The sequence below is a fragment of the Chlorocebus sabaeus genome, chromosome 8 (assembly GCF_047675955.1).
Source record: "Chlorocebus sabaeus isolate Y175 chromosome 8, mChlSab1.0.hap1, whole genome shotgun sequence".
In the NCBI taxonomy this organism is placed as follows: Eukaryota; Metazoa; Chordata; class Mammalia; order Primates; family Cercopithecidae; genus Chlorocebus; species Chlorocebus sabaeus.
The window spans coordinates 78,784,959-78,811,511 of record NC_132911.1 but is presented as its reverse complement, the minus strand read 5'-3'; the positions used below and the strand labels follow the sequence as shown (position 1 = coordinate 78,811,511).

General features: G+C 37.7%; 1 protein-coding gene across 5 annotated transcripts in view; it reads right to left on the bottom strand.

Moving 5' to 3' along the window:
- Window positions 1-6,762, bottom strand: part of PI15 (peptidase inhibitor 15) — a 44,621-nt gene extending 37,859 nt beyond the window's left edge. For 2 of the 5 annotated variants that reach the window (XR_005241054.2, XR_012093712.1), the window contains exons 1-2: window positions 6,621-6,738; window positions 5,766-6,106 (exon numbers count right to left, since the gene is read on the bottom strand). Coding sequence is in view for 2 of the 5 variants with exons in the window: in XM_073018164.1 (XP_072874265.1) it covers window positions 5,766-6,038 (273 nt within the window). In the remaining 3 variants the exon portion in view is untranslated. Of the gene's footprint in view, window positions 1-5,765; window positions 6,107-6,620 lie in introns of all 5 variants that reach the window. The other 3 variants (XR_012093713.1, XM_073018164.1, XM_008000920.3) reach the window with 3 other exon arrangements.
- Between the last annotated feature and the right edge of the window lie 19,791 nt (window positions 6,763-26,553).

Genomic DNA, 26,553 nt, shown 5'->3' with positions numbered 1-26,553 from the left:
CACAACTTTTCTGCCTGCCTCCTGATGCTGAGATTTCAAATCACATCCTGTTGCTGCTTTTACATTTGCATGTTTTAGAGCCTATATTGAAAATGGTGACAAACAAAATGTTCTTACCTTCAGCGGCTGGCTCCCTATGGAGAGAGCAGAACAAAAGGAAAGAACCTTTAAGGTTACTACCTTCTTCAGGCGTATCCAAGTGATACTAAGCAACGTGCACCTTGGAAGAAAATTCCTACCAAATGTGCCCAGTCTCTTTCTGAAGCCAAGACATTGAAAAGGTTTGCATCCAGGAGAGCAGGAATGCAGAGTTCTGAATGTGCTGGAGAAATGCCTCCTGCCAGCAATTGTTCTCAGTACATTGCCTGCTGGCAGAGGCTCTCAGGAGGCCTTCTAGTGGTCATGAAAGCATGCATTGGAGAGGTTTACATTATACACATTAAAATTCTTATGTTTATAGCAAGAAAATTGAGTTATCCTTCCCAAAAGACAGGAAATGTGCCATGTGGGATGGTATATGGCTTTGTTAAAAAATAGATATATACATGTATATATAAAGATAGATACTACAAGTGTTCAATCAACTACTGAAGAAAGAAAAACAAAAAGTAGTTTACCTTATCCACATTCTCTTCCACATGAAGCCCAAATAAACAAAATCAGCATTTTTCTTTATTCCCAAGTCATAAATTATCATCCTAGGCAAATAGTTCACGGACTCTTTTCAAGCATGGATTAATATGTTCTCCATTCATTCATTTAAGTCATGCTTTCTGTAACTTTACTACCTGCTCTGATTTGGTATCCAGTATTTTTCTTTTTTCCAAAACACTGTAGGAAACCTTATATCTATAGCTCTGCAAATAATATTTGTGGGCACCAAATAAATAAAATAGATACTGTATTATCAATATAGTTATTTTGGCTTCTTAAAATTACATTACACATTTTTTTTTTCAGTTTTAAAGTGATCAGTTCATTTCCATTATTATATTCACATTGCCCCTCATCTGCCTTTCCACCACTCCATACTATCTGTGAAGGCCGCCATCTCACCCATGACACTTCAGGGAGTTGTCCTGCCTGCCACTTTATGTTGGTACAGCTGTGTGGTTCTTCCTTACCTTTGGCTGAAGGATTGGCATTGCTTACTCAGGAGTCATCACCTCTCTGGTCACTTTCACTGCCAATATCAGCTCCATCAACTGCCAGGATCATCTTTCTAAAATGCATCCCTAATCTTTCTCTAAAACCTTCACAGTCTTCCTAATTGCCTTTGGAGTAAGGAATCCTCAACCTTTTCTCAGACTCCTCAAAAACACAGCTCAAGTGTCATGGTTTTTCTCTGCTGGAGATTTTGTTCATGCATTGCTTTGCCTGCTGTAACAGCCAACCCTGACCCTTCCTGGGCATCTATTTCACATGCCCCTCCTCCAAGGAGCCTTTCATGATCTGCCAACTAGAGATTATCGCTCCCTTCTTCAACTCCTCCATGGTATTTGTCTGTACCCCTTTTATTACATCAGTCTTATACAGCAGTATATTATACTGAATTATATCCTTAGTGGATTTTTTTTCCATTTGTTTTGTTTTTATCGCATTGTTTAGACTCTAAAGACAAAAATTTTGGTTTTCTTTGGATCTCTTTCTCTCATGGAGGGACCTCAAAGTTTTTCAAATTAATTTATTCAATTGACTTGAATTCAGAGAACATCCTACAAATTTTACTCTACGTGTGGGTCTTGCAATTTTATTCTTTTGGAGATAATTCTTATTCTAAGAAACTAGTGTGGTTTGTGGTTTAGAGTCATGGTTTAAGCTACCCTCAGGAAGAATAAAAAACAGCTGGTGTCCAAGGAGCTCTGGAAATTAGTCAACAAACTAATTGTAAAACAGAAGCCAAGAGTAAAAAAGTTTTACTTGCAAATTTTAAGTTCTATCTATATGTTTTGTTTTTAGAATTTAAGGAAAAGTTTCTAATTCAGGTGTGGAATCAAATATTATTATAAATGATGAGAAAAACTCTATTAAAGCATTTATAATATCAAAATTGATGCTAATTATAAACATATAACAATTCACAAGGATTTCAACTAACTTTGACAGATAATGGTTGATCACTTTCTATACACAATAAATTGCCCAAGAAAACACAGATACAAAAATGAATAAATATAGACACAGCACCCAGAAAGCTCAAAATTAAAGTTTGCAAGAAATGCACAAAGTAACGGTAAGTCACTTCATGAGACCAAAACATGATGAAAGTAGACATGAAGGGCTACCCCAGCTCAAAACTAGGAGAAATCATCTGTGGTCATGGATATTAGAAGCATTCTGACATCAAAAGCTTGAAGTGTAGTATTATAAATAAAGGAATAAACTAAGGAAGAGACTAGGGAGAGAAAATGGAGTGGCAAAAGGCTCAAAGAGTTGTAGGTGAAAGGAATTACAAACCAGGCTGGTGCAATTCAAAGCCCTGAGCCAAAGACCATTTTTTATTAAGTTCTCTTGGGTGATATCACTCGCTGAGGAGAATTTGCCAACACATGGCTGGTGATCAGAGCACATATATTTGTGAGATATCAAGTGAGGGGTGTCCTAAGTTTCTGAGGTATATAGAACAGGTTAGGAACTCTACTATCTTTCACATGCTCACAATCCAAATCAATGTTGAACAAGTATAACTAAAGGAAATAGTGTCAAACTCAGGTCTGCATTTTCTATCTAGCCTGGAGAATTCAAGTCACTTACAGTCCCTGCTTCAATCGCCAAGCTACCTACTATACTGTACTTCCCTCCAAGTTCCTCTGGGTCTTCATGGGGGATTTAGATGAACTCTTTCCAGTGATCAATTTACTCAAAGAGTCCTTCTAACTTATGATTTCACTCAATTGAGCACATTTTTCTAACTGAACTGATGGATGTTCTCCCACCTCCAGGCCTTTGTCCAAGACTCCTCAGTCTGTCTCTCTTCCCTCATCTTTGAGAGTGGCTCACTCCCTCGCCTGCCTCCAGGCCCTTTCAGTGAGCTCCTCCTTGACCACTTATAAAAAATCTAACCCTCACCACAAACCACTTTGTTTTTCTTCATAACCTCATCATCTTACATCCTATGTAACTTATTTATTTACCTGGCTTATTGTCTGATTCCCCATCTCCCCCGGGAGCCAAAGATGTCTATTGTACTCATGAATGTATCCCCAATTATGTAGCCTAACATATAGTCAATGCTCAACAAATATTAAATATTTAATAAATATTAAATTAACAAATACAGGTGTGAATGAAGTGTATGCACAGTATTTACATGAGTATTTGAAACAAACCCTGTTTTAATTTCTAGCACTTACTGTTCTCATCGCTCTTACCGAATTAAGGAGGATTTACAAAGCATCTACTATGTAATCAGCACTGGAACTAGTTCTTACAAAATAAATAGGAAGAAGAATGGAATAATAAATAGAGTATGAATATTATAGGACTTCAGCTGGCATTTTAAAGAAGGAAAGAAAGATACCTTGACATCTTCAGGGGTCCCACCATGGGGCATTTCCTCATTGCAGCAAATGAGAAGATGCTCCCCAATAGAAGCATGGGCTTTGAAAGTACACAGACCTAAACTCTAATTCCGGCAGTGCCATTCATTATCCTTACCACCTTGGCCTAGTCGTTAGCATCTCTGGGTCTTAGTGATTTCATTTGTAAAATGAAGATCACAATGTTAACCTCACACGGAGAATGTGAGCTATCAGATGAGATCATCTATGGAAACAATTAGTCAAGTCATTGGCATACGGAAGCAATTAAATAAATGCATGTGGAATGAATTAATTCTTGATAAGTGAGGGAAAATTGAGCTAGAAAAAAATTTGGCTTTTTTCAACCTACTTATACTGTGTTTACCTAACTATGCCTTTCCTCATGGTGAACCCTCTCACCTCAATATGATAAAAATAGTGAATTGCATTCTTTGATTGGTTATTACATGTACTGTTATTCTCATTTTACAGATAAATTGGGTCTTAGACACATTAAATAACTTGTGCAAGGCCACAAAGTAAGCAGCAGAGTTAGGATTTGAACCCAGATGAGCTTGCCTTCAAAACTGGCTGGGCAGTCTTGGTTCTCACTTTAGAGTCATGTGATTGCTACAAATTCTCTAAACTCATAGTTGGGATATTACACCTTTCTGAGCTTGCGTGGTATCTTAGGCATATTTATTTCATCATTTTAGTGATTTTAAAAATGTATTTGTTTCTCTACTTTTTACATATTTACATCACCTTCTAAAAACATCTCTTCTGTATGGGTAACCTTTTGTCTTTAGATCTTGAATGAGTTTTCACTGGGCACCTTTTACAAGAAGTTCAAAGAAACCATCAAAACTAATGTTTGTTGAACATCGAGTTAGTGACAGGCTCTGGTCTGATTACTCCCCAACTCATACACTTATCACAACAACGCTATGTGGCAGATACCACCTTATCTTCATATTAGAGATGATGAAAATGAAACAGTGTGGTAATGAGTTCATTCAGCATATACTTCAGGACTAGGATTCAAACCCAAGCATTTAGATTACATAGCCCATATTCTTAATCATGAGACTATACTGCTCCTCACACACCAGGACTGATTACATCTTCTCTTTCTTTATTAATTCTAGGAAAATGCATTTTCATGGAGTCTAAATTGTACTTCTATGAACTATGACTCTCTTACATCATTTAGCAAGTCGTTAGTTTTCCTGTGACATTGGGATCTGCAACTAGCCAAACTTTTTAACATAAAACATATTTATATAAAACAAGTAAATCTAGAATATGATAAAAATCCCAAATTTTAATTCAGCACATATAAAACTGTTAGTGGTACCTCCTCCCCTCATCCCAATTTGGAAATACCATATTGATGGTCTTCATTGCCTTAAACAGGCTCCAAGTTGTATTCTTGTAAGATGCTGGACTTTAAATCATAACCTTGCATAAATTCAAAACCAAATACAAACTTTAACAAGACTTTTTCCTTTCAATACTAACTTTTTTTTTCCTTTTTAAGTAAAATGATTTAAACATTGTCTATTTTTAAGAGACAGCAAAGAATGTGTTCACGGCAAGTTGGAACAGTGTGGAAGTGAACTGGCTTCACTGTTATCTGGACGGCAAAGCATTAAATCACAAGGAGGGAAAAGTCAGCATGTTCTCTTAGAGTACAAGTAGATTAGCGTCAGTAAGAGCTTTGTCCAAGAAAGGGAAAAGACACCTACCCAGAGAATACATCATGAATATGAAACCTATAATTTAAAGAAGTATTTTCAAGAAATGTTATAGCTGATAATATGACTATGAGATAAAGAAAGCACAGAAAAAGTTCATGTGACTTTTCTTTTAAGTGGACCTTCCAAATTTGATCAGTCAACATACTCTACTTTTTATCTATGATTCTTACATAAGATACAATTCACCAGTAGCTATGGAACTCACAGAAGAAAGTCTATGTAGACTCTCTCTCTCTCTCTCTCTCTCTCTCTCTCTCTCTGTCTCTGTCTTTGTCTCTGTCTCTCTGGACCTCTCTGTCTCTCTGATTCTATGATGCAACAATACTCAACATTATTAGGCACATAAGAACCTTAGGTTAAAATATGTAAAAAGTCCATATACCCGGACATAGAAACACTCATGGTCGTTTGAGATTCTGCTAATGTACAATATAAAACTTTCTCCCTCAGAACTTAAAAGAGAAAAAAAAAGAATTCTTCTTACCATATATTCCATATTTGCTGCCGGTGGGAACACTTTGCCCCGAACTTGATTATGATAATCAAGAATGGCGATCATGTCATTCTGCGAAATGTAGCGCTTCCGCCTGGCTTTGGGAATATCCGCCGAATCTAGTTGTGCTTTCAGAGCTGCTTCAATATCAGTGAAATTATTGGTTGGCGGGGATGAGTCAGTGGAATTGAGTAGGACGACGGTACTTGCCTCACAGAGAAGGGAGAACAGGAGTGCACTGCTGACGGTAGAGATTGCTATCATTTTGAGGGGTGGAGAAGAAGAGGCCACCGAGTTTACTTTGCTTTAAAGCAGAAAGGTAGAGTTAGGGTCTATGAAAAAAAAATAGGGCCAGAGGGTATGAATTTACAAAGTCATCATTTGGGAGCATTGCTTGATTTGACTTTCTCCAAAAATCCAAACAAATGTTGAACTCAAGCTTAGGAGATAACCTACAGTAGAATCTCTATTCATTTTGTGTAGTGTCATGAGGCAGACCCCTAAAAGGAACTTTGCACAGCAGAGAAAAATAAACAGCATGACCATTAACCCTAAAATGAATGTGAACCATTTGTCTCCAATGTCTGAACCACAAAATGCATTACTGCATATTTATTTTCAGTGGGAAATTTTCAGAAATTGAAATTCACCTTGAGAGTGAAGAATAAATGAATCACAGGTAACAACAGAGAATGTGCTGAAAATGTCTGCCAGACATACAGACACACCAAGTGATAGAACACATACAAAAAAGTCATAGTACTCCAATCTTATTTCTCTAAAAATAATGTGAGCTACTTTAAAATCAATGCATGCAGTATAAACTTGTTGAGCTAAATAGCTTACCTCTGCACAATGCCAAAATGAATATATGGTTCTTCCAAAAATTTAAGGTTCTTTGCTATGTTGTAGCATGAACTCCTGTAAGAGGAGTGTGTCTTATTACAAACTCTCTGAGAGCAAAGCTCTGCAAGGTTTGAATGCTGCTGGCTACAGGAGCAGCTAACAGCTTTTATATGTCACAGTTTGCAACGTCCAGAAAGGGCAGTCTTTCTAAGGGTCTCTCTTAGCCAAAATCAAAGGGGAGGGGTTTGGGGTAGAAAAAAAAACAGTGATTGGGTGGCAACCTTTTTATGTGGGTGGTGAGGAAATTGAGTCACACCCACAGCTTACAAAGTACAAGCCATAAAAGACAAACCCCTTTTTCTCTGGGCTTCCACCTTTTCTGTGAGTAATTTCTCTCATTTTATGCTTTCTAGTTCCTGGTTCTCATACAAAAAAGAAGAAACAAAGAAAAAAAAAGACTGTGGGTTCATGAAAACACAGACGGTTGAGTAACAAGCAGTACATTTTTTTAAGACAGTAAATGACATGGGAGCTAAAAAGAACAAGCTGATATTAAATCAAGAGATCAGCTAACATAGTTAATCTGGGTGGCCACAAATATGATTTGAGAGGGATGCCAGGCAAATCAGTAGTAACCGAACTATAGCATACGATATTAGGATAACAGATGCTCAAGTGGCTGTGTTCTCTGTTTCCATGCGGCTGCATTCCTGTACTCTATAGATTTCTTCTTCTTCTCTCTCATTTTACCTTCTCTCCCTTTTTTTCTTTCTCTACAGAATGAAGTCAGAAATTACTTTCCTTGTATAAAATGTATAATTTTTTACCTGCCTTGTATAAAATGTGAATAGAGAAGCTCATGGCAAATGACAGCAGCCAAGATAACATCTGTTTCAGGTTTAGAAGCATATAGCTGAAATTTTAAGCAGAGAATAGCTCAGCCTCTCAGGAAACATATTAGAGGGCACAACACAGGGGCCATGAAGAATTTTAACAGCAGCAGCAGCTGCCAACAATTAGAAGTGCCTTGTTAGGAGGATGTCATAGGGGCAAAATCTGTGTCCGACAAAGCAAAAAGAAGAATGTGAACATTGGTGCTCTGTAATGAAAGGACCCTCCCCCAAATGCTTCATGATCTCATTAACAAAATGTGGACCATTTACAGTCAGTAGCAATAGGAATACTGGAAAATACACACTCTTCAGTTTAGAAACTTATTTAACTTACACTGATTTTTTCCAGCTTGCTAATGTGATTGTCTCCCACATGTTTCAGCAGAAGAAATACTATGTGAATTTGCAGTCATCAGAAATGATGGTCATGTGGCACACTGGACAGGGAGCCAAGTTTCCTAGGATATATTCCCAGTTGGATCACGAGTAGTATGTGTGGCCAAATGCATACTGTTTAACTCTTCATTGGTGCACCTAAAAATGGGAGAGAAAAGATTCATGTTCTGTGGTGAGACAGACACCATCAAGTTCTTTAAGAGGGTAGTGAGGTATACCAGAAGTGTCACTAAAATTCAAACTATAGTGAGATACAGACTTTACAATAATATGTACCAAAGTTCAAGTTTTGACACATTTTGATGACTATTCAACTCCTAACTAAAGTGAAATCATTTTAGGAGAACCGTAGGTGAAATATTGAGAGCTTTAAACAAGGAATTAACACTAAAATTGAAAAGGCATAAACAGATAATATAAACTCAGGAAGTGAGCAAGGATATTATGAAACATTGGAGCAACTAGAGGAAATTCACGTGGTTGTTCACAGCTGCAGATCTTAACAAGTGGAGCTGTCCAACTAGGGTCACACTACTTCAGAAAGTATTCATGGCACCTTAAATGAATCTCAAATATGCTTTATTAAGGACTCCTGAATCAAATCAGAGGTTGGATGAGAAACTCTCTGTAGGCCATCCAGCTCTAAGATCTGTGGGCTTTTTGAGAAATTAGTGGCAGCACACATTAGCCTTTACTCTCTACGTATCTCATACAGCTTCCCAGCTATCTGAGGAACTAAAGGACTTTTAATACCTGAACAGCAGTCATGAGCCTTTCATTCTCCAGCGTGACTGAGTTCTTGCTTAGAACCTCATAAGAATCAAAAGTTATATTTAAGACTACGCCCTTTGTCATACACACAAAGAGGTATTGTCTACCTCTTGGGGTTTGACTTGAAAGATTTCCATAGGGATAAAAATGTGATGCTTGAGAAACTTGTCTAAACCAAAAATGGATTTCCTGTAAGTGCAGGAAGTGGTGGGATGGAGGAGGAGGAGAAGGAATTTCTGAGATACATCTAAACAGGAGATCACCTCTGAGTCCAATTACATAAGGGCAGAGCTGATAGTTGCTTAATCTGGAGACCCTGAGGCATGTCAATGATTTCAGATGTCTTTCAGCACACATGGATTATATTGTGGAATTTCGGACTATTAAGGAAACCCACAAGGCTATGGAATCATAAAAGAAAAGACCTGTGGGAGGAGAGTTAAGAATTCTGCTTCCAAGCAGACATTATTGCCAGAAGAAGTATTTGAAATGCTTTGGAAGTAATTTTAATTTTAAAGTACTCGCAAAATTAAGAGGCATACATCCAAGTTGTCAGTAAGAGGACTATTAATGAACAACTAACAATGAGGTGGTTTTTTATGAGGATTCTTCTTGAAAAAGACCATTGACATGTTTTGAAACCTTTAGGTCCTGCTTGCCAACAGAGACAGAAATGGAATTTAGTTATATTACTGAGAAGAAATGCATATGCATTTGGCAGCATCTTGAAACCTGTGAGAAAGTAGTTGAGTGGTTGTTATTTTAAAATGGAAATCACATGTAAGTATTCCAGAATGGTACACCTGCTTAAGCAAAGCTACTTTGATGTGTGTGTTTGTGTGTGTGTGTATGTGCCACATATGCATTTGACTTTAGTCTAATTCTTTTCTAATTGAAATATGTTCTGTGGACTAATACCCTTGAGATCACCTGGAAACTTGCTAAAAATGCAGAATTTCAGGTCCAGCCAAGACCTACTAAATCAGAATCTTCATTTTATCAGGAACCTCAGATGATTTATATGCACATTAAGGTTTGAGAAGTACTATCTAAATCACTTTGCTTTCAGAGACACAGAGACACAATCTACTACACACATGCCCATTGCATCAGCTATTGGAAAAGTCGATCTATCTAGTAACATAGAGAGAGTTACTATCTAGTAACATAAAGACAATAGAAGTATGCCCAAGTGTCTTTGAAGCGGAGAACACAAGTCAACCTTTATTTTATATGAAAAAAAATGGATTGGGCACGGTGGCTGACTCCTGTAATCCCAATACTTTGGGAGGCTGAGGCGGGAGGATCACCTGAGGTCAGGAGTTCAAGACCAGCCTGACCAACGTGGTGAAACCTGGTCTCTACTAAAAATACAAAAATTAGCCAGGTGTGGTGGCAGAGCCCATAGTCCCAGCTACTTGGGAGGCCAAGGAAGGAGAATTGCTTGAACCTGGAAGGCAGAGGTTGCGATAAGCCAAGATGGTGCCACTGCACTCCAGCCCGGGTGATAGAGGGAGACTCAGTCTCAAAAAAAAAAAAAAAAAAAAAAAGGCCGGGAAAAGAACACACAGCATCTTACAAAGAAGTTATTTAGCAGTGGTGAGAATCTTTGCAAGATTACTATGTAAGCCATATTTTTAATTTAATACATATTAATTCATCACAAGATTGCTGAAACAACAAAATTCAGTATATGTGAAAGGACTCATAAACTGTGATGTGGCATATAAATAAAAAACTATTATTTTATTCGGTCTCCCTAAGACAAAGGCCCATATCATCCTTTGTTCCTCACTCTCTCACCTTGTTTCATACTATCAATAACTCTGGAAAACATGTGTATTTTTATCTCTGACCTGTTTTGCCAATCTACTATTTTTATCATCATCATTATTATTGTGACTGCTTAAAGTTAATGCCATTATCTTTTTCTAGAATTAGAATAATCACCTTCTAGCTGATATTTCTCACTCTAGTGACTCTCTTATCCATTATCCACACTGCTTTCAGCTACCTTCCTATAAAACAAGCTGAATCATTTAACTCATCTACATATAACCCTCTACTGGCTCTCCATTGTCCACAGGGCCAAGTTCAACTGCCTTGACCTGCCTTACAAGAGCCTTGACCATTAACACAAAAGCATATTTTTAAATTTTGAGTGCTCTGTGTAATTCACATTATATATTTTAGGGTATAAATATATTATATATCATTACATATTTATATATTATATAATTACACATTTATATAATAGATATATAATTATAAAATGCCAAAAAACTGTATTACCAAAATATTTGAGAAATTTTATAAAATATATATGTATTACAACCTATTACTATGCATGCAGCATAAATGGGGCTGGAGGATTAACTTCCAGGATGGCTCATCCACACAATTGGCAACTGAGTGCTTCTGGCAGGAAAGCAGCATACATGGACCCAACCGCATAGACCTCTCCATTGAGCTGTTTGGTCATCCTCACCACATTGAAGCTGGCTTCCTTCAGGGTGAAGCGGGAGCAAGGTAGAAGATACAGTGTGTTGTATGGCCTGTAGAAGTCACACACCAGCATTTTCACAACATCTTATTGTTAACATGGGTCACTCGAACCTATTCAATGTGAAAGAGTACTACACAAAGCCATGAACCAGTAATTGAGAACTCTTGAGGGTCGTCTTGAAGGCTGGCTACAACAGGGAAATTTTGGAAAATAGCTGAAACAGAACTACAGTTAAACCCAGCAATCCCATTACTGGATATATACCCAAAGGAAAACAAAAATCTACAGAAAACACACATGCACTCATATGTTCATTGCAGCACTATTACAATAGCAAAGATATGCAATCAACCTAGATGCCCAACAATGGTGGACTGGATAAAGATAATGTGGTCCATATACTCCATGAAATACTACCGAGGCATACTCCATGAAATACTACCCAGGCATAAGAAGAATGAAATCATGTTCTTTACAGCAACATGGATGCAGCTGCAGGTCATTATCCTAAGCCAGTTAACACAGTAACAGAACACAAAATACCACGTGTTCTCTCTTATAAGTGGGAGCTAAACACGGAGTTCACATGAACATGAAGACAGGAATAATAGACACTGGAGTCTACGGAGGAAGAAAGGGAGCCATGGACTGAAAAATTACCAATTGGGTACGTGCTCACTACCTGGGTGATGGGATCATCCATACCCCAACCTCAACATCACTTAATAGAACCATGTAAAAAACCCTCGCATGTACCCCCAAATCTAAACAAAATTTGAAAGTATTTTTTAATTAAAATAGCTATCTAAAAAAATAAAGAAATATCTATATTACTTGGAAATATGGAGTTAACTACCAATAAGAAAATTTCTAAAGAGGTGAAAGTGGTTGCTTCCTGAAAGCAGAAATATAGATGGGATTGAGCAACATGGGATTATTGTAATTTTTATTTTAACTTTACAGAACTATTTGACTTTGAAAAATATATGTATTTGCAACTTTAGTGTAAAAGGTAATTACTAATTAATAGAAATTAATTTGGTAAACAGTGCAGATTAAAGTATGTTTAATGAACTAATAAACACACAACTGAACTGGAGATGTAGATAAAACTAAAACCACATTTGAGTTTGCCTGGTATCTCTCTCACTGGGTTTGTTATGTTACAGAAGTTTCTAACTGGCTGGAGCTTTAATCTTAATTCAGTCGCCTTACTCTGAGAATAACCCTTCAACTGTTTTAAATGATCCTTGTCTAACTTCCTTGTTCTACTGAGCTTGAGACTGTCCTTTTATCTTCCAGTTCAGTGGAGGAAATGAGGCCCTGAATTAGCATGTACATGGCTGTTCCTCGGTACAGTAGCATGGCCCCAGATAAAGAGGGGGTAACCTTCGCTCTTCAGTTTTCTAATCAATACTTAAAATGCACACATCTTTTTCTCTCTGTTTACTAGACATCCTTCAGAAAGCCTGGGCAATAAACCAAAGGCTCTTAAAAAGAGCAAAGTGTCTGGTGAGTCAAGCAGAATCTCAAAGCTGAACTAAATTTGATGAATCTGGATTTTGCCAGCCCTGAAGAAGAATAAGCATCAAGGAACTCTTCAAGTAGCTAGTGCATTTGTGTTGCTGTCAGCAAAACAGCCAGTTGGAGAGCTATGCTGTTCTCCACTAAAATGATTGTGGAACCATTGGGCTTTAATAGGTTTGAAAGACTGTATAATTGAATTTATAATCATCTGGCTTAGAAAATATGCAAAATCGCTTTCATAGTGAGTAGATGAGTTATGGTATCAGTGGACAATTCTGATAGGAAATATTGGTTATATCTGGTGAAACCCACGATAAACCAAAGGCACTTTAAGGGCAGATGGTTGGAGTTGGGGTGTGATTGTTGGTCATATGGTGGAGGGGAAAAGACTAGGATGTTAGGATCATGCAGAAATTATGTGGTTACCCTACAGAAATGATAAGCCGTAAAGTTCTACTCTGGCCTGTGCTTAAGATAAAGTCGATGCTAGAAAAGAAAAGCAATAGTGACACAAGGATAGGGTATTTGTTTTCCACAGGCCAAGAATATGTCAAAATAAAGCCCAATAGGATGTCTATTCAGTGGTCAAGTAGACTGAGAGATGTTAACGCACTTATTCATGGCATCATTTCAGATTTTGCCTATAGTAGGCATTCAAAAGATGTTTGTTAAATTTTATAAATAAACAAAAGCTATATCAGCATGGCCTTTTTCTAATCCAAGCCCTGGGCACACAGCCAGGATAAACTTAGGCTGTCCAAAAGCCATGTGCGTTCTCGCCAGAATCATCAATTCTCTCCAGTCATTTCACTATGAAGAAGGACTGGATGAACTTAGTGGGAAAGTCCCATAAGCTGCCACTCTAGTATTGCATATCTACATATCCTTCAGATTTTATGTCCCCCAGTCTATTTGTGTTCTTACTAGTCCTGATTTTAAATTATTGCTTTTTCATTTAATATTGTTCTGATTTATTTTTATATGTTACTCAATATTCTTTAATGACAGCAAATAATGATACAAATAATAGCTGCCATGGCATGTTGAGGCTTCCTATGACAGAAACTCTTCTAAGATAAAAATTTCATCCTCATGACAACTCATAACCTTTGAGAAAGTTTCTATACATTTCTACTTTTACTAATAAAAATACTGTGGTTTAGTGAGATTATGCAATTTACTCAAATTCACAAAGCTAGAAAATACTTGAGCTGGGATGCAAACCTGTATCTAAGAGAAAAACCTGATTTCCTTATTGCTATATATACCATTAATTTGGAGCAAAGCAAAATCACTTAAAAATCCTTTTAAGTGATGATTAAATAAATAATTATTAAACAATGATAGATGCTTAATTATTTTAATTCATTTAGCACTAAATATAACAACTATAGTAGCAATAATAATAATGATAACCCATCCACCTGTGTTCTTAAGTGTCTTATATATTAGTTGTGGAAATAAGACATATATGGTGAACTGTTAAAAACCATAGAAGAGAATTTATACCTACATATGTTGTTCATGTATTAAGTCATACAAGAAAGTCATTTGAAAATTTTAAAGTGAAATCTGCAAATATTAAGTCAACTGGGCATTTCTTCTCAGGAAATGAAAATTAAGCTGAATCTGAATCTGAAGGATCCTAAGAATAAAATTGAAGGAGGTGAAGACAGAGACTTCCACATAAAGGAAATAGTTAGAAATTAAGCACAGAGACGAAAGTAAAATACAGTGTTTTTGAGGGGGAGAGTGACTGGGCATATCCAAGAAACAGGATTTATTAAGTAGATTGATAAGAAGGTTTAAATGCATCAAAAGTTCTAAGCCTAGATGCTTGGAAACAAAATTTGACCAAGAATTTGGGTAATAAATCTGAAGAATAAAATGAGAAGCTTAATTTGCATGTGTTCAGTTTAAAATGGTACCCAGTTGGAAATACCAAGCTGCAGAGCTGGAGACATTATACTGGGAATTGAGTAATGGTCAGGATTTATTACACTGGGACAGATGAGACCAACACATAGAATACACTGAAGGTCAGGTTCTGTCTAGAAACCAGTCAACACCAGAGCATTAATGAATATGTGAATAAGTAAGTACATCTTCTTAGCTCAGGCAAGGAAACAGATTTAAAATGTAAGAAGTCTATATGGGTGGGAGAAAGAAGTGGAAATCAATCTAAAGGAAAAAAAGCAAAATCAGAATGTACAATCTCTCATCTGAGGCCCTAGTCATATGTTGCTAGCTATAGAGGAGTGATTAAATAAAAGTATGTACATTTGGAAGCAAAGACTGCATCCTATGAGATTTCAGAAGCTATGATTATTATAAAGAGCATTAGACTCTCAAAAATACTCTTAAAAGACTATACATAAAAATAGCTAATATTTAAAGGCTCATAAAATTCTTGAACAGGTACTAGCCATTTAAGAAGTGATGGTAGAAAGAGAAATGTATAGGTCAGAGAACAGTCCTTGGAAAATGAAAGGAGTTAGGAAGTAAGAAGAAAAGCAGGGGAAATAAATGAAGGAGTGACAGAGAAAAAGAAGGAACTATGTTGGCATTTTTTTAACTATGATCGTACTCATTATGTTTCATTTTACCTTATCTGCATTTAAAGATATATAAAAATAAATAAATATAGTATAATAAGCTGTTTAATATAATATCCTAGAAATAATGGCCTTGAATATTGTGAAGATGTCATTGTGTTAGGCTGGTGATCCATGGATACATAGTGACTAATTGTAAAGTGTTTTGAAGAAATTTCAAGATTCTCCTTACTACCTAGTCTCCCCACTATTCACCCCCTCCCTCCCTGCCCTTTCACCAATGACAATGCCCAAATTTAGAGTCCCTCATGACATAGTCAAGAAATGCAATGCAAATGTGTACAAAAGGCCAATATTAAAATGCATTTATGATACTTTCCACCTTTTTTTCCCATCCATACACAGATACCATAAGTAAATTCTTCCTACATATACCTTGAAAGCCATACATGATTTGCTCCCCAAGGACTTCTCAATCCCCACTCCACCCGCACCTTGTAATTAGCCTTACCTTTTCAATTCTCTTAGAGCAGAGGCTATCAAACTTGAGCATTTATCAGCATTACCTGGAGGGCTTCACACACCATTAACTGGTTTAGAGTTTCTGATTTAGTAGGACTGGAGTGGGCTCAAGAATTTGCTCTTCTAACTTATTCTCAGTTGTTGGTGACACTGCTGGTCTGGGGACCACAAGAATAACTGGCTTAGAAGAATATTGTTGTTGTTTATAGTGAGAGTTACCAGTTAATTTCACATTTACCTCCTTCACCAGATAATATGATAAGGAGAAGACTGTCTCATTTATCCCTGGACTCCCCCTAGGCTGACACATACCTAGCACAATAATAAGCATGGGCTGAATTAATGAATAAATGAACAAATTTACTCTCATTCCTGTCTCACAACATGGTGTGTGTGATTGTGTGCCTATATCGAATTTAGTATCCCTCATCCCCATTCTTAGAGAAATACATCTTCTTTTCTCTTAAAATTAAATCTTCAAACTTGCAACCTTGATTTCCTGCATTTCTGGAAGAAATAAATGTGGAAGGGAGACAGCTCATTCACAATGAGGCATATCACATCTACAAGTATTCCTTCCCTTTCCAGCCTTTTCAGTACATTTTCTCTACAAGTTTTACTTTTCCCTGACTGAAATTTTTCACAAGTTCTACTTATTTCAGAACAGTTTTTGAATAAGTTTAATTTGTCCCTCCTCACTTTCACCTTGTAACTTTTGGTATGCCTTAAATCAGGGTTCCCCCACTGGTTCCAGTCCATGGCCCATTAGGAACAGGGCCCCACAGCAGGAGGTGAACGGCAGGCGAGCTGGCAAAGCTTCATGTGTATTTACAATGGCTCCCTATCTCTTATGTTACTGCATGAGCCCCGCCTCCTGTCAGATCAACAGCAGCATTGGATTCTCATAGGAGCGTGAACCCTATTGTTAACTGTGCATGCGAAGGATCTAGGTTGTACACTCCTTATGAGAATCCAATGCCTGATGATCTGTCAGTGTTTCCCATTAACCCCAGATGGGACCATCTAGCCGCAGGAAAACAGGCTCAGGGCTCCCACTGATCCTACATCATGGTAAATTGTATACTTATTTCATTATATATTACAATGCAATAATAATAGAAATAAAGTGTACAATATGTCCTTGAATCAACCCCTTCCCTGGTCCATGGAAAAATTGTCTTGCACGAAACCAGTCTCTGGTGCCAAAAAGATTGGGGACCACTGCCTTAAATCTCAGGCCTTGGGTCCCTTATCTCTCAACAGTACTTCTCTAAGAAAGTTGTCTAAAGGTCTTTATCTTTAGACTAAACTTTTCACTCAAATCCCAACCTCATACTCCACACTACCTTCTAAGAGATAACTTCAAACTCAATAATACCAGAATAGACTACAGGCATACTACTGAGATATTGTAGATTCAGTTTCAGATCACCACATTAAAGTGGATATCACAATAAAACAAGTCACATGAATTTTTTGTTTTCCCAGTGCATGTAAAAAGTTATGTTTACACTATACCATATTATATTAAATGTTCAATGGCATCATGCCTAAAAATGTGCATACATTAATTTAAAAATACTTCATTGCTAAAAAATGCTCCCTACCATGTAAGCCTTTAGTGACATGGAAAAATTTTGGTGGAGGGTCTTATCTCAATGTTGACAGTTGCTGATTGATCAGGGTGGTGGTTGCTGAAGTCTGGGGTTACTGTGGCAATTTCTTAAAATAGGACAACAATAAAGTTTGTCCCCTCAGTTGACTCTTCCTTTCACAAAAGATTTCTCTGTGGCATGCAATACTGTTTGATAGCGTTTTACTCATGGTAGAACTTCTTTTATAATTGATGTCAATTCTTTCACATCCTGATGCTGCTTTATAAACTAAGTTTATGAAATATTGTAAATTATTTGTTTTCATTTCAACAATATTCACATCTTTCCCATGAGTGGATTTCATCTTAATAAATCAGTTTCTTTGCTCATCCATAAGAAGCAACTCATCTGTTCAAGTCTGATCATGAGATTGAAGAAATTCAGTTATATTTTCTGGCTTAACTTCCAATTCCAGTTCTCTTGGTTTTTCTTCCACGTCTGCAGCTACTTCCTCTACTGAAATCTTGATTCCTTCAAAGCCACCCATAAGGGTTAGAATCAACTCATTCCAATTCCTGTTAATGTGACGGTTTCGACCTCATCCCATGAATCATAAGTGCTCAAAATGGCATCTGGAATGATAAATGCTTTCCAGATGGTTTTTAATTTACTTTGCACAGATCCATCTGAGGATTCACTATCTACAGTAGCTATAGCCTTACAAAATGTATTTCTTGAATAATAAGATGTGAAAGTCAAAATTACTTCTTGACCTATGGGCTGCAGAATGGATGTTGTGTTAGCGGGCACGAAAGCTACACGAATTCCCTTGTGCATCTCCATCAGAGCTCTTGGGTAACCAGGTGCATTGTCAATAAGCAGTAATATTTTGAAGGAAATCTTTTTTTCTGAGCAGTAGGTCCCAAACGTGGGCTTAAAATATTCAGTCAGCCGTGTTGTACACAGATGTGCTGTCATCCAGCCTTCACAGTGTGTCTCCCCAGTGGTGTAAACTCATTCTGTCTTCACCTCTGCAGATCTTTTCTACAAGCTATCTAAACACTTCCACAAGTTGTCTCAAGTCCTTTGTTTCAAAACCTTTTTAGGGACAACATGAAGTAGTGCAAACCAATGTTTATCTCACTTCTCTGAATTATCCTATAAATGACACCACTCTATTTTGTATTTGACTAAATACTTTATTATTCCTTCTCTGTTTTATGTGGATCAATCTGTAAACTACCACACAATCACAATGTTGTTTTTTTTGTTTTTTGTTTTTTTTTTCTTGGTGGACAAAGACTATACTCATCTCTACCCCCATAGTATCTAGAAAAGTAATCGGTACATAATATAGACTCAATAAATACTTTTTGATTATTCAGTTATTTACACATCTAAAAGTTAAAGATAATAATGACCATAGTACAGGTGAAAGGAAATGATTTTTGCACAAGTGCAAAAATCCTTGCATTGTGATTAGACTTAACTCTTAAAAACTCAAATGAAAGGTACCTTTTGTGTGTGCCCCTTTAACATCTCAAGTCAAATTGTCCTTCACAAACCACAATGTGTAATATCTCTGATTAACAGTAACTAAACCAAAGAGTACAATTTCCCAACATTGTGGTGGAAAAGTCATCCCATATTACCCACTTTTGTTGTAATTTTCAGTCATTTATTAAACAGAGGTTTTTTTTTTTTTTAAGTATACATACTCCCACTACAATGTAACGTCAGCAGTGTAATCTCTTAACTCCCCCAAATTTGTATACTTGGCCAAAGACCACATCTTCAAGCCAACTTCTCAAGGATCTGAAAAGTAACAAGTGGTACACAAAGCTGAAAAAAACCTGTAACATAGAAAAATACATTTTTTTTTTTCCAGGAGATGGTGGCAATTAAGCCGTAATAATTCTTTCTTCTTTTTCCCTAGCTCTAGGATATCTCCAGCTTGTTCAAGTTTCAGCCTCACATTTACTACAACCTTTTCCTATATTTGGGGAGGGAAGTGAAAGGCAGCCCAGCAGGGCAGTTGAAAGCACGTTCTCTGGAAACACACAGCCACCTCCAGCATATGTCCAGACCCATTGCTTCCCAGCTGTAGTCTTGTCAGCAAGTCACCTAACCTTCTAAAACCTGATTTTTTTCCTCTTTAAAAGAGGGATAATAATCTACCTCCCTGGGTTGTTGTGAGAATTAAAAAGAAGTAACCTACAAAAAGCACTTAGCACACAATTATATACACATGTACATATGACATAGCACATCTAGGGCATTTCTGCTGGTGTCCAAGAACCCTGATGGGAGGGGGAAATTGTGAGAGTGAGGAGGTGGGAGGGCAAGGGATGAAAGGAAGGAGAATGTCCAGATTTTTGAAGGAAGAGGAAAAGAAACATGTTCTGACAATTTTCTAACTTTAAAAATTGTACCTGGTTGGGAAGGTCATCATAAAGGGAGTAATAGAATTACATTTTTGAGAAATGTGAACTAAGTATAGAGAAAGAGAGAATAAAAATGGGTTGAAAGGATACAACTGTCTATAACTAAGGGTCACAGTCTCCCACGCTGTCCATATGCTACTGTCAGCCGCAGTGTGAGTTGGTCAGACCAGCTGCCAGAGGAGCCTATGCCAATTCCTGAAAAAGGTGGATACTTGGAATAGTGGAGGAAGAAACTGATAAAGAGAAGGGAAGAAGGCTTGTGTAGGGTAAATAGGCAGTAAAGAGATTCGGTGGGAACATCTGTGAAATCCCAGATGTCTAGACACATCAATGAGGTCTTGGTGTCACACTGTCCCAGCACATTGAGTAACATTTAGAACTGGACAAACACAAGTGTCCTTTGGTCTTTATCCTTGCTTCTTTTTCCCACCAATAGTATTGCCTCTGTGCTCATAGAATATCTGTGCATCATCTGAGCTACATTAGTCCATCGAATGATGCACTTGTTCAGAAAGAGGTCCATGTGATTGTCCAAATGTTCGGGCCAACTTCAGAGAACGCCAAGCAAGATCCACTTCAACAGATCATAATTTATACTGGCAGCTGGACAAACAAAAGCAGAGTGACGCATGAACCAGCTTAAGAAAATTGCCAATCCTCCACCAACTGCTTGTTATATTACTCTTAAATGTTTCTAAATAGGTCAGTTAGAATAACAGCATGTGGGCCATAGTAAGTCAGAAGAAAATAAATGTCACTTTTAGCAAGTTGAATTCTTCTAAATACCTTTACTTTGGTCCTTTTATTTAACTATCATCCAGCTGAGGGTAAAAAACAAAATTGTCATGGTTTTGTAGTGCTCAGCAGTTTCAATGATTCGCATTTCAATGTGGCCCTGTGACAGCTATGGGTCTTTTCCAGGTGGTTTTTGGCACTACCTACATCGCTGGTCACACAATGTATTTTGCCTTGGAGACTGGAATAATAATAACAATGACCCCATCTCTCAGAGAACCACAACTTTACTCTGGCAGAGGTTCTGAGCCAAAAGCTCTGAGATCCCGAGCTCTAGGATGGAAAGGAGGTCCAGAGTCTTGGGTCACCCAGCCTCTCCTTCCTCGATATTCAAATGACAAGATAATCCCTGGAAGTGTCCCAAATCAGTTCTCTGGCTGAGGTTGGACCTCATGTCAAAAGTGATCTCTAATGAGATTTTAGCCAAATGGAGTTGTGTTAATGGCCTTGCACATTTGGAAACACAACCAAAAGAAATTTGTCAGCATTGAAAACTGTAAAGGGTAGCTGCCTTTTTTTTTTTTTTTTTTTTTTTTCTTGGCTTGTATATACTGTTCTATCTGTGATGCTACCAAAGGGAAGAAATTAGTAGGATCCAGTTTTGAGGTAAGAAAATAGCAAAACTATAAAGGGGGAAAGAGGAGCTGAAGTTGCATATTTTTCTCTTGATGTTTTGATAGTGTATGATAATCATGCCTTCTTTCCATATAGAAAACAGTGGTCTCTAACCACTCCCAAACATCACTAATATTTGCACAAAGACGAAATATGAACCCATGGAACTAGTCCAAAACCCACATCATGGGCCTGCTCTTGTCTTATCTACAGTAAAGAGGGCACTATATGTTGGTCGGTTTGTTAGTGGTGGCAGGTATCTGAGTCACTGGCCGTTAATCTGTATGGGTCTGCAGCAACCTCAATTCTTGCCTCTTCAGAAAAAAGAATACAACTGAGGGGCATAAGATAGGAGGAGAGACCAAGGCAAGTTTTAGAGCAAGTGAAAGTTTATTAAAAAGCTTTAGAGCAGGAATGAAAAGAAAGTAAAGTATACTTTAAAGAGGGCCAAGTGGGCATCTTGGAGGACAAGTTCAGGATTTGACCTTTTGACTTGAATTTTATATGGTGGCATACTTCTGGGGTCTTGCATCCCTTCTCCCCTGATCTTCCCTTGGTGGGGTTGTCTGCAGGTGCCATGGCCTTCTAGCCCTTGGGAAGGGAGCATGTACAGTGTGTTTATTGGAGTTCTATGCATGCTCACTTGAGGTATTCTTCCATTTACCAGTGGAATGTCCCCAGAAGGTCACATACCAGTTAAACCTCACTATTTTGCCTCTTAGTGAACAAGCTTCAGCCTACTGGCCCAACTCCTGAGATCTTACTGGGAAGCTGCTGATCACCAGTTACAGATGTTTCTATCTATTATGAAACTGCCTTTCCCTGGAACTGGCTGCAACCAATTATTATTTTAGACGGCCAGGGTGAAAACCGCCTGACCATCACCTGATGGTTACCGCACATTCCTAGTGGGGTGGGGGGCAGCCCTCTCCTGCCCTCCTCATGCCAACTAGCTACCTACTCTAACATGTTCTTCACACATCCTTTTAGGTAAAATCAAGATCATCAGTGCAACTGTTTTTCAATCGATAGCTATGCTTTAATATATTTCTAGCCAAATGTATTTTATATGTATTTCAGAATATGATACCTTTGAAAAGTATTTAAATAGCTGTATAAAACCTCTGGCAAACATTTATTGAGACCCTTCTATGAATTTTAAATAAATGCTGGCCACCAAAGATTCACACATGGATAGACCCAGTCCCTTCCTTCAAGCAACTCATGCTTGAGTCAGGCAAAAGATATACACAGTAGTCATAGCTCAAGAAAAGGTTAATCAGTAAAATTTTAAAAGTAAAAAACATAGCATTATCAAGTATGGGAGTGATCATTTCTAACTAGCACAATAGGAAAAACTTCATAGAAAAAAAGCATTTTATCAGAATCATGAGAGAAAAATAGAATTTCATCAGAGAGGGGTGTGGATCTGAAACCCCCCCGACCAAGGGGTTCTTCTTGCCCACTGTATAAAGAAAAACCACAGCACTGTGGTAGAGAGGGTAATTTGTAACCACCCAAGGGGTTCTCCTTGCCTGGTGCATAAAGACAGACCACGGTATTGCAGTAGAGAAAGAGTTTAATGGACATGAGGCTGACCATGCCATATGGGAAAGGGAGTTTGTACTCAAATCATCTCCTCCAAAGCTGTTAGGTTAGGGATTTTTCCCAAGGCAGTTTGGGAGAAGGGGTTGGAGTGGCCAGGTAACGGGTACTTGCTGCTGATTGGTTGGGACAGAGATGAAATCACGGGGAGTGGAAGCTGTCCTCCTGTGGGCTGAATCGCTTCTGAATGGGGCCACAGGAATGAGGCTGGTGGGTCCAGTTAGAGCCATGGGTGTCAGGCATGCAAAAAACCTGAGAAGCGATCTCAAAAGGCCAATCTACAATAGTGGTATGATTTTCAGGAGTGACTGGGGAAGTTGCATGCCTTATAACCTCTGCAGTAAGGGTTGACAATCATTTATGTCTGCACCCCAGCAGTACTCAGGCTTCTCTCCTCTCCCTAGCCTGATGGCCTCCCATTAGCTTTACAAAAGCAGTTGAGTTTTAGGCAAGGCCTATTATCATTGAAACTACAGCCTAAATGTCTTCCAAAGTTAGCTTGGCCCAATAGCCCAGGAATAATTAGGGGAAAGGCAAGATGCCTGGTGGGTGGGTTAGCTCAGATCTCTTTCACTGTCATTATTTTCTCATTGACATAATTTTTGCAAAGGTAGTTTTTTTCAGATTGTTACAGGAAAAGGGTCAGGATTCAGACCCCCAGAGAGGATTCTTGGATCTTACACAAGAAAGAATTCAGGGCTAGTCTGTAAAGTGAAAGCAAGTTTATTAGGAAAGTAAAGGAACAAAAGAATGGCTACTCCATAGACAGAGCAGCTCTGAGGGTTGCTGGTTACCCATTTTTACGGTTATTTCTTGATGATATGCTAAAAATGGGGGGATTATTCTTGACTCCCCTTTTTAAACCATGTAGGGTAACTTCCTGACATTGCTATAGCATTTGTAAACTGTCATGGCACTGGTGGGAGTGTAGCAATGAGGACTACCAGAGGTCACTCTCATCGCCATCTTGATTTTGGTGGGTTTTAGCCAGCTTCTTTGCTGCAGCCTGTTTTCTCAGCAAAGTCTTTATGACCTGTATCTTGTGCCAACTTCCAGTTTCATCCTGTGACTTAGAATGCCTTAACCATCTGGGAATGCAGCCCAGTAGCTCTCAGCATCATTTTACCTAGCTGCTCCTATTCAAGATGGAGTTGTTCTGGTTCACATGCCTCTGACAAGCTCAATAGCAGAAATAAAGGCAAGGGGCTTTACAGGAGCTGAAGTGTTCATGGCACAGAAAGTAGAATAATAAGATTAGAAGCTGAACTGTATGGAGGAGGAGAGGATGGGGAGTTGAGGCTGGAAAATAATATCAGGTCCAAATTACAGAAAGTCCTTAATATTATGCCATGAAATTTGAATTTTATTTTATTCTATGTGAGGAGTCATTGAAGGTTTTGATCAGCAAATGTCATGAAAATAATTGTGTTCAAGGAAGATGTCTTGTGACTGTCAAGCATCTGAGCCCAAGCCAAGCCATTGCATTCCCTGTGACTTGCACGTATACGCCCAAATGGCCTGAAGTAACTGAAGAATCACGAAAGAGATGAAAATACCCTGCCCCACCTTAACTGATGACATTCTACCACAAAAGACTTGAAAATGGCTGGTCCTTGCCTTAAGTGATGACATGACCTTGTGAAAGTCCTTTTCCTGGATCATCCTGGCTCAAAAAGCTCCCCCACTGAGCACCTTGTGACCCCCACTCCTGCTCACCAGAGAACAACCACCCTTTGACTGTAATTTTCCTTTACCTACCCACATCCTATAAAACGGTCCCACCCTTATCTCCCTTCGCTGACTCTCTTTTCAGACTCAGCCCGCTGGCACCCAGGTGATTAAAAAACTTTATTGCTCACACAAAACCTGTTTGGTGGTCTCTTCACATGGACGCACATGACAGTGACAACATAAATGATGGACCTAGAGAGAAGGAAACAAGCAAGAAGGCATTTTGAAGAATTATTATAATAGTACAGGTGACAGACCATGAATGACTGAACTAAAACAGTAAGAGAATGGTGTTCAGAAAGACAAACTCTAAAAAACTTGGCTTAAGGTAATTGATTTAATAAAAAGTATCTGAATAAAGGAAATAAAGACAAGGGAAGATTTCAAGCAACAGCAGAGTGAACAGACTTCTTAGATGAAATGCAGGAGGAAAAGCTGATTGGGGAAGGGGGGTTACAATTTAGTTTTGATCATATTGGGTCCAGTTTGAAAAAGGGACAATTGTACCTAGAAATAGCAAATTCTTTTATAGTATTTTGGAAATAGCATCAACGAATTATTGGGACAAAAACTAGATTTCGGTGAGTTCACTCAGGAGATGAAGAGAAGATCACAAAGGTGGTAGATGTAGGCTTCTTTTGAGATAGGTACAGCTAACTGGGTTGGTAATACATTTATTAGACCTGTCTGTCAAATATATATTTTTTATATTAAAAAGGATTTGGAGTATGACTGTTAATGTCCAAAAAGTATTAGAAGAAGTTATGGGGTTACACAAAAAGAAAGTAACACACAAAATTAGTATAGACGATGAGTTTAGGCAGACAGTGATAGCAGAATGATAACTGATTAGCTAAAATTATTGAGTTTGTTTGCATGCTATTGAAGATGGAAAATTATTGTACTTTTAGAGAAAGACAGGAGACTTCTTTTGCGTTCACCTGAAACAATTATATGTGGTAGGTGGAAATTTTCTTAGGAATTACTTCATCTCATTTTACTTGAGAACATGAAGGCAAGCAAACATCTCTACTCAATTCAATTTAAATTTCTCTTCACATTATAAAAACTACATACGATGCAGGCTTAATAATGTTAGTAAATGGAAAAAGTAAACAACATAGAAGTTTATGAAGGTTTCTTCCATTTTTATCTGTAGGTAGGACATGAATGATAAGAAGGCAATCAGATACATGCATATGATAAGAGACTAGGATAAAAATCTAAGATACAATCTCAAGCCATGCACTCCAAAGAAACAATAACTTCAAAGAAAACAATGTGATACAAATAAAATGGCAAATCAAGGTGCTGAGAAACTAATTTGGGCAACCAGAACTTGTCTGATATCATATGATGATGAAGTTTAATCTAGAAATATTTCACAAAGGTTGTTAACTTACACAGAGTTGGGATTAATTAATTAGGGAAGATTTAGTGATAGGTTAAAGGGACACTCCACATAGAAAAGATAAAATGTTTATAACCCAGATGGGTGGAAAACAAATGAAAAATAGTGAGCAATAAGTTACTAATCTTTATTCTAGTTTAGAGTGTGGAACAGGATAAGATCAGATGAGAAAAGATTACTTCTATATAATGTCAATAAACAGAAAGTTACAAAGCAGATAACTGGGTTAAAATTAGATTTGAAAGTTACCCCTAAATTTTCAGCAGAACCAAACTTTTTAATATAAAACCCAATTGATGGGGCAACTCTACTAAGTTAGAAGATGTCAAGGGAAATCATCACAGTTAAAAAGGAAATGGTCTAGAGAAAGAGCCCGAAACAGAAAAGCAGACCAGTCTCAAAGGATTCCCAATAAACACTTTGAATAAAAAAAGTTATTTAAAACTATTAACAAAAGAGTATTGGATTTCAAAACCAAGGAACATTTGGCTTCTCCCTTCTTCATTACTGTCATGTTCTGACCTTTTCACAACTCACCCTTAGTCTCTGAGAAGTTGGTACTCGATT